Here is a 16,179-nt window from a genome sequence, read left to right on the forward strand (position 1 = left end):
CAAGTCTGGAACACGGGTAGCCCTGTTTCGGGTGACATCCCAGTCCTGATACTTACATCATCAGTAAAAATAGCCAGTTTGCCGCTCTCCAGCATGTCTTCAAGCTCTTCGTTGGTGGTTGTCCGGCCAGCTGTGAAGGGGATAGAAGGTCAGTGGCCTTGGCCCATTGCTCCAGGGCTGATGGAAGCAAAATCCCCCCCCACACTGATCCCCCGCTCCCTGCAGCACAGCGCCCCCTAGCGCCGCATGGGGCATCGGGGCCGGCCCTGACTGCCGGGGAGAGCGCCCCCTGCTGAGCCCCCGCTCCCTGCAGCACAGCGCCGCCTAGTGCCACATTGGGGCATCGGGGCCGGCCCTGACTGCCCGGGGAGAGCGCCCCCTGTTGATCCCCTGCTCCCTGCAGCACAGCGCCCCCTAGTGCCGCACTGGGGCGTCGGGGCCGGCCCTGGCTGCCCGGGGAGAGCGCCCCCTGCTGATCCCCCGCTCCCTGCAGCACAGTGCCCCCTAGCGCTGCACTGGGACATCAGGGCTGGCCCTGACTGCCGGGGAGAGCGCCCCCTGCTGATCCCCCGCTCCCTGCAGCACAGCGCCCCTAGCGCCGCACTGGGGCATCGGGGCCGGCCCTGGCTGCCCGGGGAGAGCGCCCCCTGGTGATCCCCCGCTCCCTGCAGCACAGCGCCCCTAGCGCCGCACTGGGGCATCGGGGCCGGCCCTGGCTGCCCGGGGAGAGCGCCCCCTGGTGATCCCCCGCTCCCTGCAGCACAGCGCCCCCTAGTGCCGCACTGGGGCCTCGAGGCCGGCCCTGACTGCCCGGGGAGAGCGCCCCCTGTTGATCCCCTGCTCCCTGCAGCACAGCGCCCCTAGCGCCGCACTGGGGCGTCGGGGCCGGCCCTGGCTGCCCGGGGAGAGCGCCCCCTGCTGATCCCCCGCTCCCTGCAGCACAGCGCCCCCTAGCGCTGCACTGGGACATCGGGGCCGGCCCTGACTGCCAGGGGAGAGCGCCCCCTGCTGATCTCCCGCTCCCTGCAGCACAGCGCCCCCTAGCACCGCACTGGGGCGTCGGGGCCGGCCCTGACTGCAATGGGACAGCGCCTTCTACTGAGCTCTGCTCCCTGCAGCACAGCGCCCCCTAGCGCCGCACTGGGGCATCGGGGCCGGCCCTGGCTGCCCGGGGAGAGCGCCCCCTGCTGATCCCCCGCTCCCTGCAGCACAGCGCCCCCTAGCGCCGCACTGGGGTCACTCAGCACTTTGAGGGTGTGCGCACGCACATACAAACACACACCTAGGGCCCTGATTCCCACCTGCAAGGGGAAGTGCCGCACTCTCTCTTACACACACACAACCACAGCTTCCCACCCTGCCACGGCCTCCCCCCGAATCCAAACATACTTATCTCCAATTGCCTCTGGATCCGATCCTTGCAGCGGTCCCGGTATTTGGACTGGGTGGCGTTGTACTCCGTCATCACCTCCACGAACTTACGGGAGAGGGTGGAGTGCTGGGGGGAGGGGGCGGGGAAGGGAGACACTGTGAGAGACGCAGAGCGGGGCGATTTCTTTTTGGTTCCCTTCGGTGGCGGAAGCTTGTGGGGCTGAGTGAGCTTGTGAGTGATCCGCCCTCGGCTTAGTGGAGGGAGGGTTGCGGGGAGCTGTGATGGGAGAGAGCTGGAGAGGTGGGGAAGGAAGGGAAGGAAGAGAGAGGATGGCTCCGGAAGATGATGATGCTGAGGCTGGGGCTTCAGGAGGGAGGGATATTGGGGGTGGGAAGATGGAGGGATACCTGTGTTGGGGGGTGATGGCGGAGGGATACCTGTGTTGGGGGGGTGATGGCGGAGGGATACCTGTGTTGTGGCGGGTGAGGGCGGAGGGATACCTGTGTTTGGAGAAGGCGAGGGATACCTGTTTTCGGGGGGGTGATGGCGGAGGGATACCTGTGTTGGGGGGGGTGATGACAAAGGGATACCTGTGTTGTGGCGGGTGAGGGCGGAGGGATACCTGTGTTGGGGGGGGTGATGGCGGAGGGATACCTGTGTTGGGGGGTGATGGCGGAGGGATACCTGTGTTGGGGGAGGGGGTGAGGGTGGAGGGATACATATGTTGTGGCGGGTGAGGGTGGAGGGATACCTGTGTTGGGGGGGTGATGGCGGAGGGATACCTGTGTTGGGGGGTGATGGTGGAGGGATACCTATGTTCAGGGGCGGTGATGGTGGAGGGATACTTATGTTGTGGAGGGTGAGGGCGAAGGGATACCTGTGTTTGGGGAAGGCGAGGGATACCTGTTTTGGGGGGGGTGATGGCGGAGGGATACCTGTGTTGGGGGGGTGATGGCGGAAGGATACCTGTGTTGGGGGGTGATGGTGGAGGGATACCTATGTTGTGGCGGGTGAGGGTGGAGGGATACCTGTGTTCAGGGGCGGTGATGGTGGAGGGATACCTATGTTGTGGAGGGTGAGGGCGAAGGGATACCTGTGTTTGGGGAAGGCGAGGGATACCTGTTTTGGGGGGGGTGATGGCAGAGGGATACTTGTGTTTGGGGGGGCAGAGGGATACCTGTGTCGGGGGGGAGGGCGGAGGGATACCTGTGTTTTACGGATCCGCAGGTCAGCCGAGGACCGGTTCAGCCCCTCCTCCTGCTCAATGCTCTGCTCGATGGCTGCGGAGAGACATGAGGAGCAGCGTCAGAGCCACGGACCCCCTTGACATGGAAGAAGGGGACTATTTCTCAGGGCGGAGTGACGTGCCCTGGAGGGGAGGGGGTGCAGAACCAGCCAATATGGCCACGCGGGCTCGTACCTTTCAACTTGGAGCGCACCTTGTTGGCCGTCTTCTTGATGTCGGCCGTGAGGTCCTCCAGCTCCTGCTTGGTCTCTGCACGGGGGGAAGAGAGGGGCATGAGATGGAAGAGTCTCCACCATGCCCGCCTCCCACACTGGGGCTGAGGCCACCTTCCTGGCCCCCTGGGATCCCCATGGCGGGCATGCCCCCCCGGGGGCGTCCCCTCCCTGCCCCCCTTCCACACGGGGGACGGGGCCTGGAACAGCGGGGTGAATAAAGGGTGAATGGAGAGAAGCGTGGCTACGGACAGGTAGGTGCATTCACAGGATGACAGGATGGAGGCAGGGATGGAGGGACAGAGTGACGAAGAGATGGAGGGCGGGACACACAGTTGGGTAGGCAGATGGAGGGCTGGCTAGAGGGCTGGTGGACAGACAGACGGATGGGTGGCTGGACAGACGGAGGATGAGGAGGCGAGAGGGATGGACGGATAGCGGGAGGGAGGGAGGGATGCAGGCACAGAGAGATGGATGGCAGGAGGAAGGGGGAGGGATGTATGGGCGGACAGGGATGAATGAAAGGAGAGGGTTGGATAGACAGAGGGGGGTGTATGGGGATAGGTCGGTCGGTAGGTAAAGGGGTGAAAGGGTTGATAGAGGAAGGAAGGAGGAAGGAAGGGGTGGGTGGACTCCTCTAGGTTCCGTCCTCTTCTCCCCCCAGCAGAGCAGGGAGGCGATGGGGCTCAGAGAACCCCCCCCAGCCTGGGGCACCCCAACTCACTCTCGTCTGGGTTGGGAGCAGCCAGGATGGCGCTGTGCTGCTTCTTCACCTGCTCCACGTCCTCCGACAGCTTCTCTATGCAGCCGCGGATTTCCTCCACCTGGGGGTGGACAGACAGACAGATACATGCAGGGGGGGAACCCCAGTCTCCAGGCATACCAGGATGGGGCGCCGTGCCGCAGGGAGCGGGGCGGGGGGCTCGGTGGGGGGGCACCGTGCCGCAGGGAGCGGGGCGGGGTGCTCGGTGGGGGGCGGCGCGTCGCAGGGAGCGGGGCGGGGGGCTCGGTGGGGGGCGCCGCGCCGCAGGGAGCGGGGAGGGGGGCTCGGTGGGGGGGCGCCGTGCCGCAGGGAGCGGGGCGGAGGGCTCGGTATGGGGGCGCCGCAGGGAGCGGGGCGGGGGGCTCGGTGGGGGGCGCCGTGCCGCAGGGAGCGGGGCGGGGGGCTCGGTATGGGGGCGGCGCGTTGCAGGGAGCGGGGCGGGGGGCTCGGAGGGGGGTGCTGCGACGCAGGGAGCGGGGCGGGGGGCTCGGTGGGGGGCGCCTCGCCGCAGGGAGCGGGGCGGGGGGCTCGGAGGGGGGCGCCGTGCCGCAGGGAGCGGGGCGGGGGGCTCGGAGGGGGGCGCCGTGCCACAGGGAGCGGGGCGGGGGGCTCGGTATGGGGGCGCCGCAGGGAGCGGGGCGGGGGGCTCGGTGGGGGGCGCTCTCCCCTGGCAGTCAGTGCTGGCCCCAATGCCCCAGCGCAGCACTAGGGGGCGCTGGGCTAAGGCCCTGGGTCTTGTCCCATATCGCCCCCTAGCAGCATGCTGTGGCGTTGGAAATGAACTTCCTCCTGCCCCCCGCACCCGACCCGCCATGGCTGCAGAATTAACTAGGCCAGGTGTATAATTTACGACATCACCACCTGCGTGCGAAGGACAAACTGCATCATTAGTGAGCTCCTTTGCCTGTTAATCACCCTGTCTGAATATTAATGAGGCCAGCTGCGGGCTAATTCAGAACCACCTGCCTTGGCAGGAGTTATTTCAGGTGACACAGAAACCCCATGTCGCGAGCTAAGGGGCTAAGATGCAGCCAGGTCTGGGGTATGGCAGCTGGGTGAGGAGTAGGACTGGGGTTGCCAACTGCCGAGTCACACAAACCCAAACACCCTTGCTCTGCCCCCCGCCCCCGCCTCCCCCTTCCCCAAGGCCCCATCCCTGCGCTGCCCCTTCTCCGAGGCCCCGTCCTGCTCCCTCCATTCCCTCTCCCTCTGTCGCTCGCTCTCCCCCACCCTCACTCACTTTCACGAGGCTGGGGCAGGGGACTGGGGTGTGGGAGGGGGTGTGGGCTCTGGGCTGGGGCCGAAGGGTTTGGAGTGTGGGAGGGGGCTCTGGGCTGAGCCTGGGGCAGGGAGTTGGGGTGCAGGAGGGGGTATGGGGTGCAAGCTCTGGGAGGGAGTTTGGGTGCTGGAGGGGGCTCCGGGCTGGGGCAGGGGGTTGGGGTGCAGGAGGGGCTGTGGGGTGCAAGCTGCAGGAGGGGGCTCATGGCAGGGGACTCCGCGCCCTGCCCCTGGAGGGGGGGCAGGGAACTCCGCGAGCTGCCCCTGCCTGCAGGCACTGCCCCCGCAGCTCCCATTGGCTGCAGTTCCCGGCCAGTGGGATCCGTGGAGTCGGCGCTCGGGGCGGGGCAGTGCGCGGAATCCCTCTCCCCTTCCAGGGGCCACAGGGACATGTCGGACACTTCCGGGAGAGGTGCAGGGCCAGGGCAGGCAGGGAGCCTGCCTTAGCCCCGCTGCGCCGACGAACTTTTAGTGCCTAAAATCTCCTGGTTTGGCTTGAGTAGCCTCCGGCAGATAGAGCCTGATTCCGGGAGACTCCCGGCGAAACCGGGACCAACTCATACGCAGAGCAGCCTTTCATCTCTCACCTGTTCGAAGAATTCGTCCATAAAATGATCCCGGTCCACATGAACCACCTCTTCTTCATCGTCGCTGTCTTTGGCCTGGAGAGGAGAGAAGAGAAGACGTTAGACCCCGCGCTGTCTCCCCCAGATGCACACGGATCCCAGCGGCCACCTTCGAGCAATTTCCAGGGTGGGCAGGCATGTATCACACAACCCAGCCCTGAGATGCAGCCACCTCTAGGGTGGGACAGCTGGGGAACAGCCACCCAGCGACACCACGTAGGGATGGCTCACCCAGCCCTGAAATGCAGCCATCTCTGGGGTGGAGCGCAGCAGTTGTCCTGCAATTTAGGACATAAAATGCCCTTCGACACCAATCTGCAGTTCCCCCATGCTATTCAAGCCATGAGCTCCCCCACCCACAACTCTGCTGAAACACCCACTATCTATCTATCTATCTATCGATCAATTGATCGATTGATCGATCTATCCCCATTTGGGTTGCCAACCCTCCAGGATTGGCCTGGAGCATCCAGGATTTAATGAGTAATCTTTCGTTAAAGATAATGTCATGTGAGGAAACCTCCAGGAATTCATCCAACCAAAGTTGGCAACCCTACTTTGGGGTGCTGTCCTATACACCACATTGCCCACGGTGGCCTGCAAGGCCTACAAAGGCCAACAGAGCCTGGGCCTGGAGTAGTTTGTTGGCTGGACAGGGAGGCTGAATCTTGGGAGAGGGGAAAAATTGAGACCCTGGCTTTGACCCTCTTTAGGCCAAAAGCCTTCAGGGAATAGGACCCAGTGCTCCCCACTAAAGACAGGGGTGGCTCTGGGGTCTTGCATCCACCCCACAGTTAACAATGGGCGATGCGGTGTCTGGTTTTGGCAGAGGAGGCGGGAAGCGGGATGTGGGAGGCAAGAGATTAAGAGGAGGGGTCCCCCTAAATAATTTCACTGGGGTTCCCCATCCATCCTTCCTCACCAAACACTAAAGTCAGCCTGGCCTAAAGAAGGAACAGATCTACTGCAACAGCTGGGGAAACTGAGGCACAGAGTGCCAAAGGGGGTGGAACAAGGTCATGCAGTGCTAAGACTAGAACCCAGCAACCCTGACCCCCATCCCTCCCTTCCTGCTCTAACCCACTAGACCCCACTCCCCTACCAAGCCAGGGATAGAACCCAGGCATCCTGACTCCTAGCCCCATCTACTCTAACCCATTACATCCCACAGATAGAGGGGTGTGTGTATGGAGATGGATAGACAGATATTTGTTTTGGAGGATAGGGAGATCTATCTATAGAATCGTAGGACAGGAAGGGACCTCAAGAGGTCATCTAGTCCAGTCCCCTGCACTCATGGCAGGGCTAAGTATTACCTAGGCCATCCCTGACAGGTGTTTGTCCAACCTGCTCTTAAAAATCTCCAATGATGGAGACTCCACAACCGCCCTGGGCAATTTATTCCAGGGCTTAACCACCCTGACAGGTAGGAAGTTTTTCCTGATGTCCAGCCTAAACCGCCCTTGCTGCAATTAAGCCCATTGCGTCTTGTCCTATCCTCAGAGGTTAAGAAGAACAATTTTTCTCCCTCCTCCTTGTAACAACCTTTTACATACTAGAAAACTGTTCTCATGTCCCCTCTCAGTCTTCTCTTCTCCAGACTAAACAAACCCAGTTCTTTCAATCTTCCCTCACAGCTCATGGGTTCTAGACCTTGAATCGTTTTTGTCACTCTTCGCCGGACTCTCTCCAATTTGTCCACATCCTTCCTGAAATGTGGCGCCCAGAACTGGACCCGATACTCCACTTGAGGCCTAATTAGAGCGGAAGAATTACTCCTCGTGTCTTGCTGACAACACTCCTGCTGATACAGCCCAGAAGGATGTTTGCTTTTTTTTGCAACAGCATGACACTGTTGACTCACACTTAGCTTGTGATCTGCTCTGACCCCCAGATCCCTGTCCGCAGTCCTCCTTCCCAGGCCGTCATTTCCCATTCTGTGTGTGTGCAACTGATTGTTCCTTCCTAAGTGGAGTCCTTTGCATTTGTCCTTATTGAATTCCATCCTATTGGCTTCAGACCATTTCTCCAGTTTGTCCAGAGCATTTTGAATTTTAATCCTATCCTCCAAAGCGCTTGCAACCTCCCAGCTTGGTATGGTCTGCAAACTTTATAAGTGTCCTCTCTACGTCATTATCTAGATCCTTGATGAAGATATTGAACAGAACCGGACAGTGGCGCTGGAATATTTTTAAGAGTGGCGGTGCTAAAAACCAGCCCCCTTACCCCTACCCACTCCCCCACCCCCGAGAGCGGAGGCTGGGACCCCGGGCGTGTGGGGACGGCAGCCAAAACCCGGGGTGCATGGGGCGGCAGCTGGGACCCCAGGCACGGGGCTGGCAGTCAGGAGCCCGGGAGTGCTGCAGCACCCCCCGCACCCCTAGTTCCCACGCCTATGGAACTGGACCCAGAACTGATCCCTGCGGAACCCCACTCATTACGCCCTTCCAGCACGAGTGTGAACCACTGATAATGCCTCTCTAGGAATGGTTTTCCAACCAGATTTGCACTTATGTGTCTAGTTCTCTCTCTGTCTCTACTGAGATACGGATCTCTCTGCAACTATGATCTATCTCAGCTAAAAAAACCACGAGGTCTCCGGTGGCACCTTAAAGATGAACAGATTTATTGGGGCCTAAGCTTTCGTGGGTAAAAAACCCACTCCAAATAAATCTGTTCGTCTTTAAGGTGACTCCTCGTTGTTTTTGTGGATACAGACTAACACGGCTACCCCTCTGATACTTAGCTCAGCTAGCTACAGACTCCTTTACCTCGGCCAGTGGTTCTCAACCTGGGTTACGTGTACTCCTGGGGGTACACACAGATCTTCCAGGGGGGACATCACCTCAGTTAGATATTTGCCTAGTTTTACAGCAGGCTACATGAAAAGCACCAGCCAAGTCAGTCCAAACTAAAATTTCATACACTGACTGGTTTATACTGCTCTGTATACTACATACTGAAATGCCAGCACAATATTTATATTCCAGTTGATTTACTTCATAATTATATGGTAAAAAGGAGAAAGTCAGCAATTTGTCAGTAGTAATGCGCTGTGACACGATTTGTATTTTTATGTCTGATTTTGTAAGCAAGTAGTTTTTAAGTGAGGTGCAACTGGGGGGGGGTACGCAAGACAAATCAGATTCCTGAAAGGGGTACAGTCATCTGGAAAGGTTGAGAACCACTGATCTAGGCTTTGAGGGATTTAATTTTTATTGTTAAACATCGATTTCACCGTACACACACACAGAACAATGAAACAAAATATTTCCATCCATAATAACTGAAACTGACAACTGGGCAAAGTAAGGAAGATTTTGCCTGAGAGGAGAGTTTGATTTAAGTGTACGCGTATGCGTTGACATGTGATGTGGACAATTGGTGTTGTAACGGTTACAACGCTTTTTGAATCTCAGCATCTCCTGCCATTAAATAATTATGGCCTCATGCCCCCAGGGAATTTCCCACAACTCTGAAAATTGAAATCAATACAAACACAAAAAATTGCGTGAACCCCATAATTTTGTGCACCAGTGAAAATTTAAATTGACAAAAATTGGAAAAAAATGCTTAAAAATAAACATCAAAATTAATTTTAAAAAGTCAAATTCTTCCAACCCTACCTTTATTTATCCATCCCTATACACCCCCATCTCTTCCCACTACACCCCATCTATCTATCTATCTATCTATCTATCTATCTATCTATCTATCTATCTATCTATCTATCTATCTATCTATCTCATGCTCCTCCATTCCACAGCCCTACATGCAGCCCTGTCTATGCCACGACTATACTCCACTTACATAAGACGCTTTCCAAACTTGATCTAACCCCAGGCGACATGGTCTGACTGCCGGTGTGGGAACATCCCCCCTGGGTGGGCTATGCTCCCTGCACAGAGCCCCAGCACTGCAGGGAGTGTACCGGCATGGGCCAGGGGGTCCCACCCTAGAGCTGGGGGGGGAGAAAGACCCATCCCCCTGAAGCTGGAGAGAGATGGGGCGTCCCAAAGGTGCTCCAGGAGGGGAGGGGTCTGGGATCGAGACATGGAGGGGTGAAGATGGGTTGGGGAGGGGCTGTGGCCGAGGCTGTGTCTGTGTGCCTCTCCTGGAGGGCATTCTGGCTCGCATGTCTCATGCGTCTCCTTCGCTTCAAGGTCACTGCTTGGTGTGTTGGAGCGGTGACATAACGCACACGCTCCGGTGGCTGGGGGGGAAAGGGGGCGGAGGGCAGCCCATCCTCTGCTTGGGGGACTCTCACATTCCCATTGTCCTTCCAGGAACCCGTCATCCCCAAAATAACCTGCCTCCGGAGTGGCGTCAGCGTTGACCCAATCCCCCAGTGCGGCACTAGGGGGCGCTGTGCTGCAGGGAGCCGGGCGGGGGCCCAATAGGGGGCGCTCTCCCCTGGCAGTCAGGGCTGGCCGCATTGCCCCAGTGCGGCGCTAGGGGGTGTTGTGTTGCGGGGAGTGGGGCATTCAAGATTCAGGTGTCCTCCCTATAGCCTCTGTTGTCATACAGGGAGGAGGGGTCCCCCCAAAACGTAGCTAGACTGCTCCCCACTCCTTGTTCTCTGGCCCTCCAGCGCCCCATCTCTCCTCCTGACCCCTCCCCAGAGACAAGCAGTCCACACCCTTTCACCAGCCTGCCCGGCCATACGACACACAGGCTGTGTGTGTGTGTATTTGTGCCTGGGCTTTTGTGGCTGGGTGTGTGTGTGTGTCTGTGGCTCTCTGCCTGTGCGGGAGGGGTGTCTGTGGTTTTATGTGTGCGAGTGTGTGTCACGTTGTGTATTTGTGGGTGTGTGAGGTCGTGCGCCCTGTTTGTGTCTGTGGGTGCGTGCTTGTCCGTGTGGGTCTGTTTGGCGTCGGTGTGCACGCGACTGTGATTCCGTGTGCTTGCGTGTCTGGTTGTGTGCCCGTTTGTTGGTTTCCGTGGGCATCCAGTTTGTGTGTCTCTGTGTTAGTAGGTTTGTGTGTCTGTGTGTGTTTTTGCCTGTTCTCTGTGTGTGGCTGCGGCTTTTTCTGCACATCTGCGGCTTGTGTCTGGGTGTCAGTCCATGAGCGTCGCAGTGCGTGTGTGCGCGTGTCTGCAGGCCGGCGTGGTTGCCTGGTTGTGTGCCTTCGTGCACACCTGCGGTTTTGTGGCTGTGAGTCGAACACAGCCACACACCACTGATGTATCCCAGCGTGTGTCTGTGTCAAGGCATCTCTCTACCTTTGATTGCGCACCTCTAGCCTGGCGGCTGTGTGACAGTGGGCGCGTGTGTGTCGTTTGGTGCCGCTGGGTGCCCTGCTGGGCGGGTGTGGTGTTTGTGCTGGGGTCAGTGTGTCTCTGTGGGTGTTTGTAGATGTGTGTCTCTCTGTGCCTGTTTCCTGCCCTCTCGGTGTCTGTCTGTACAGCCTGTCAGTCGCCAGTTCCCTTCCCCTGCAGCTCTTTTCTCGGGCTGGCTTTCTGCTGCAGCATCATGCAGGGATCTCCATCACGGGCAGCCTGCAGCACGGACAGGCAGGGAAGAGGGGGGCCCTGGGGGGAGCCAAAGGATTCAAGCCCCGCAACCAGGGGAAAGTCTAGGCAGGGTTCAGGATGGGAGCAGGGGGGGAGATGGATGACGTAAGGAGCACTGGGGGGGGGGGGGGGAATGTTCAAATTGTAGGGAAAGTGATGGAAATCCAGAGCTCTGAGAGGGGAGTGGGGTCTAGTGGGTTAGAGTGTGTGTGTGGGGTGGGGGCTGGGAGCCAGGACTCCTGGGTTCTCTCCTCAGCTCTGGGAGGGGAGTGGGGTCTAATGGGTCAGAGCAGGGGGGCTGGGAGCCAGGACTCCTGGGTTCTCTCCCTGACTCTGGCAGGGGAGTGGGGTCTAGTGGGTTATAGCAGGGGGAGCCGGGAGCCAGGACTCCTGGGTTCTCTAGCAGGGGCATAGGGTCAAGCTGTATAAGCAGGGGTGTCCCCCCACCCATGGCCGTTAAGCAGCTGCCACACCCCACCCCAGGGGCAGCTGCATCTCAGTGCCGGGGGAGCGACGCTGACAGGCCCCCAAAGCGCTGGGTTGCTCCTGCGGAGTAATCCTTGATCATAATTAGTGCTACGGCTCCCGTTCACTCCCGGCCCCCGAGAGGCGCGCGTCGTATTTAGCAGCACGGCCCCCCCCCTCGCTGGCTGAGGAAAACCCAGGGCGCCAGCGTCACAGCACTGGGCTAAAAAAAGACTCAGCTGCCCAAATACGGAGCCACTTAAACAGCTTCATGGCTGCTCGCCCCACGACTGCTGCCCCCGCCCGTGGGTTCTCCCCCGTACCGCCTCCGCTCTGACCACTAGACCCCACTCCCCTCCCACAGCCGGCACAGAACCCAGGTGTCCTGGCTCCCACCTCCCTGCTCTAACCACTAGACTCCACTCCCCTCCCAGAGCCGGGGCAGAACCCAGGAGTTCTGGCTCCCAGCCTTCCCTGCTCTGACCACTAGACTCCACTCCCCTCCCAGAGCCGGCACAGAACCCAGGAGTTCTGGCTCCCAACCTGCTCTAACCCATTAGACCCCACTTTCTTCCCAAAGGGTTGTGTTTGGGAGGGACAGAGAGTGGGGGGGTTATGGGAAGAGAGAGAGAGAGAAAGGACGCTTATAGGGATGGATGGCTAGACAGACAGAAAGATAGATGGGGTGTATGAGGATGGATGGGTAGGCTGGTAGATGGAGGGAGTATATGGGGATGGATGGATAGGTAGGTAGATGGAGGGGGAAAAGGGGATGGATGGGTAGATATATAGAGGGGACATAAGGGGATAGATGCATAGATGGATTGGTAGATAGATGGAGGGAGTGTATGGGCCTGGCTGTCTTGATAGATAGATAGTTGGAGAGGGTATATGGGGATGGATGGATAGATGGGTAGATGGATGGAGCGGGATATATAGAGGTGGATGGACAGACAGAGGGGGTATATGGGGAAAGATGGACGGATGGATGGGATATATGGAGATGGATGGATGGCTAGATAGAGGGGGTATAAGTGGATGGATGGATGGATGGGATATATGGAGATGGATGGATAGATGGATAGATAGAGGGGGTATAAGTAGATGGATGGATGGATGGATAGATAGAGGGGGTATAAGTGGATGGATGGATGGATGGGATATATGGAGATGGATGGATAGATGGATAGATAGAGGGGGTATAAGTAGATGGATGGATGGATGGATAGATAGAGGGGGTATAAGTGGATGGATGGGATATATGGAGATGGATGGATAGATGGATAGATAGAGGGGGTATAAGTGGATGGATGGATGGATGGGATGGATGGATAGATAGAGGGGGTATAGGTGGATGGGTGGATAGGAGAGGATATATGGAGATGGATAGATGGATGGATCTTCCAAACTTTCTAATCTCCCCTCTCTGTCCCCGTCCTAGAGGGGACCCACAGCGCTGCTCCCCCCATGCTGGTTGACCCAGATTCATTCCCTGCTCCTGTCCAGTCTGTCCATCCGGTACCCTGGGGGTCCCAGCCCCACACTGCAGAGCTGGTAGGACCCAACTGCCTCTGGCACCAGATGTGGGCCAATGCTTCATCTGTAATGAAAGAGGTGCCGGGGCACAAGTAATTTTTTTACATTCATACCTGACGCAGCGAGCCCAAAGCTGCCGGGGCTCTGACCTGCCAGGCCCAGAAGTGCCGGGGCCGTGAACTGCCGGGCCCAGAGGTGCCGGGGCCGTGACCTGCCAGGCCCAGATGTGCCGGGGCCGTGACCTGCCGAGCCCAGAGGTGCCGGGGCCGTGACCTGCCGAGCCCAGAGGTGCCGGGGCTCTGAACTGCCAGGCCCAGAGGTGCCGGGACCGTGACCTGCCGAGCCCAGAGGTGCCAGGGCTCTGAACTGCCGAGCCCAGAGGTGCTGGGACCGTGACCTGCCGAGCCCAGAGGAGCCGGGGCTCTGAACTGCCGGGCCCAGAGGTGCCGGGGCTCTGACCTGCCGAGCCCAGGAGTGCCGGGGCCGTGACCTGCCGGGCCCAGAGGCGCCGGGGCCGTGACCTGCCGGGCCCAGAGGTGCTGGGGCTCTGACCTGCCGGGCCCAGAGGCGCTGGGGCCGTGACCTGCCGGGCCCAGAGGCGCCGGGACTGTGACCTGCCGGGCCCAGAGGTGCTGGGGCTCTGACCTGCCGGGCCCAGAGGCGCCGGGGCTCTGACCTGCCCAGCCCTGGCACAAATTACACCCTGGCGCTTCACCTTGACAGTAATAGCAACCAGGCTGGAGTCTGGGTCCCCACCAACTGTGGGGCTCCAGCCACTGCTCTGGGGTCTCAGGGCTGAGAGGGTTGGGAGGGGACAGGGTGTGTGTGTGTTGGAGAGAGACAGCATGTGTCTATGTGACTGTGTGTGTGTGTGAGAGAGGCTGTGTCTTTCTGTGTGTGTTCAGGAGAGCTTGTGTGTATCTCTGTGTGTGTCACTATGTCTGTATGTGTAAAAGAGGTTATGTTTGTGTGGGAGCGGTTGTGTGTGTGTGATTGTGTGTCTGAGGGTGTATGAGACAGATTGTGAGCATCTGTGAGACTTGTGTGCGGGGGTGTGGCTCTGCATCTTTGACATTGTGTGTCTGAGAGCGAATGTGTGTGTGTGTGTGTGTGACAGTGTGCTTGTGTGAGGGAGACATTGAGAGTGTGACTGTGTGGGGGAACAGAGATGTTGTGTGTGTCTGTGTGTGTGAGAGAGAAAGTGCAAGTGTGTGTCTCTGAGTGTGTGTGTGTGTATTGGAGAGAGGGTGTATGCTGGAGAGAGTGAGCATGTGTGTTTCACAGAGAGACTGTGTGTGTGTATTGGGGTGTGTGTGTGTGTGCTGCGGGGAGAGAGAGTCTGGCTGTCTGGCTGTGTCCGCATGTCTCTGTCTGCTGGACTGGCACCCCCACCACCCCCTTGCAGTGAAACCTTCCAGAGGAGCCAATAAAACCCAGTGCTAAAGGCCCAGACCCCAGCCAAGTATCTGCCCCCTGCCAGGCACCCTGAGCTGGGGCGACTGACGGGGAGAGACAGAAGCGCCCCATTGCGGCTGCCCTCTTCCCCCCGGGCACCTGCATTGCAGCTGTCTGGCAGGGAGGGACTGGTGGGCAGGAACGTGGAGCCACAGTTAGACACACACAGACACACACGGCCTGTGCTGTGGGGGGGCCCGAATGGCAGCCCCCGGGGTACCCACCAACCACCCAGCTACTGCCAAGAGCCCAGTGCTGCGGGCAGGGAGAGCCAGCGCTACCGAGAGATCTGTACCCACACAGAGGGAGGGAGAGTATCTCTCTCTCTCCCCAGACACCCCCATATCTATCTATCTATCTATCCCCATACACCCCTCTCATCTATCTATCTATCTATCTATCTATCCCCATACACTCCTCTCATCTATTTGTCTATCTATCCCCATACACCCCTCACATCTATCTATCTATCTATCTATCTATCTATCTATCTATCTATCTATCTATCTATCTATCTATCCCCATACACTCCTCTCATCTATCTAATCTATCTATCTATCTATCTATCTATCTATCTATCCCCATACACTCTTCTCATCTGTCTATCTATCCCCATACACCCCTCTCATCTATCTATCTATCTATCTATCTATCTATCTATCTATCTATCTATCCCCATACACCCTTGTATCTACCTGGCGAGGTGGGGGGTAGCTTCCGTCCGGGACCTGCCCCCTAACTGGATGATCTTAGCCCCTAGCTTCCTCTGGCGAGATGTGGCTCGCATGTGGCCTTGTGCCAGGGGCAGGGGGGCAATTCGGGGCCTCCTCATGCCAGCCGCTGCCCCACGGTGGGAGCTGTCATGCCAGTGTCTCCCCACCGCTCAGCACTGTCCGGGTAAGCAGCTCCCCCAGCCAGCCCAGCAGGGTAGGTTTGTGGGGCCACAACACACCCACACATTCAGAGTCACCCAGATGGGAGAGAAAGCACACGAGACATCTGCTGTCAGGCTGTATGGTGTGTGTGTTTCGGAGTGGATGGTGGTGGATGTGTGTGTGTGTGTGTGTCAGATGTGTGGGCATGTGCAAATGTGTCTGTCAAATGTGGGCGTGCCATCTCCCACCCAGCGTCCCTGGTTTTATAACCCATGCAGCCACACCCACACAGACACAGACACACGGACACAAACACACGCTCTGACACACACACTGACACACTCTCTCTCTCTCTCTCTCACACACACACACACACACACTGACGCATGCACAGACATGCATACTGACATGGGCACACACATCACTGACAAACACTCTCACACACACAACCATTCACACACATCACTTACACTGACAGACACACACATCACACACTCACTCTCTCTCACACACACTGACTGACCAACACACACAGCTCTCTTTCTCACACTCACACACACTCTGAGTGTCCCCTCCATCTCTCTCTCTCACACACACACTAACACACACACAGTGACTGACCCATATGTGTCACTCTCTCTCTCACACACACACTGACAGACACACATGCCACTCACACACATATAACACACTAACATACACACCGACAGACACACATATGTCATTCTCACACACACTCACTCACACTAACACACTGACATACACATATCACACACATACTCTCACACCACACACACAATGACACATGCATGTCACACATACAGTTTCTCTCATACA

The 16,179-nt window shown here is 58.2% G+C and overlaps 1 protein-coding gene across 1 annotated transcript in view; it reads right to left on the bottom strand.

Annotated features, from left to right (window-relative positions):
- STX1B (syntaxin 1B) overlaps positions 1–16,179 on the bottom strand; it is a 31,281-nt gene that overhangs the window by 11,094 nt on the left and 4,008 nt on the right. Inside the window, exons 2-7 of the mRNA XM_074954284.1 lie at positions 5,459–5,533; positions 3,555–3,654; positions 2,793–2,867; positions 2,579–2,652; positions 1,390–1,498; positions 57–130 (exon numbers count right to left, since the gene is read on the bottom strand). Coding sequence (XP_074810385.1) covers positions 57–130; positions 1,390–1,498; positions 2,579–2,652; positions 2,793–2,867; positions 3,555–3,654; positions 5,459–5,533 — 507 coding nt within the window. The remainder of the gene's footprint in view (positions 1–56; positions 131–1,389; positions 1,499–2,578; positions 2,653–2,792; positions 2,868–3,554; positions 3,655–5,458; positions 5,534–16,179) is intronic.

This window comes from Natator depressus, chromosome 6, assembly GCF_965152275.1.
Source record: "Natator depressus isolate rNatDep1 chromosome 6, rNatDep2.hap1, whole genome shotgun sequence".
Taxonomy (NCBI): Eukaryota; Metazoa; Chordata; order Testudines; family Cheloniidae; genus Natator; species Natator depressus.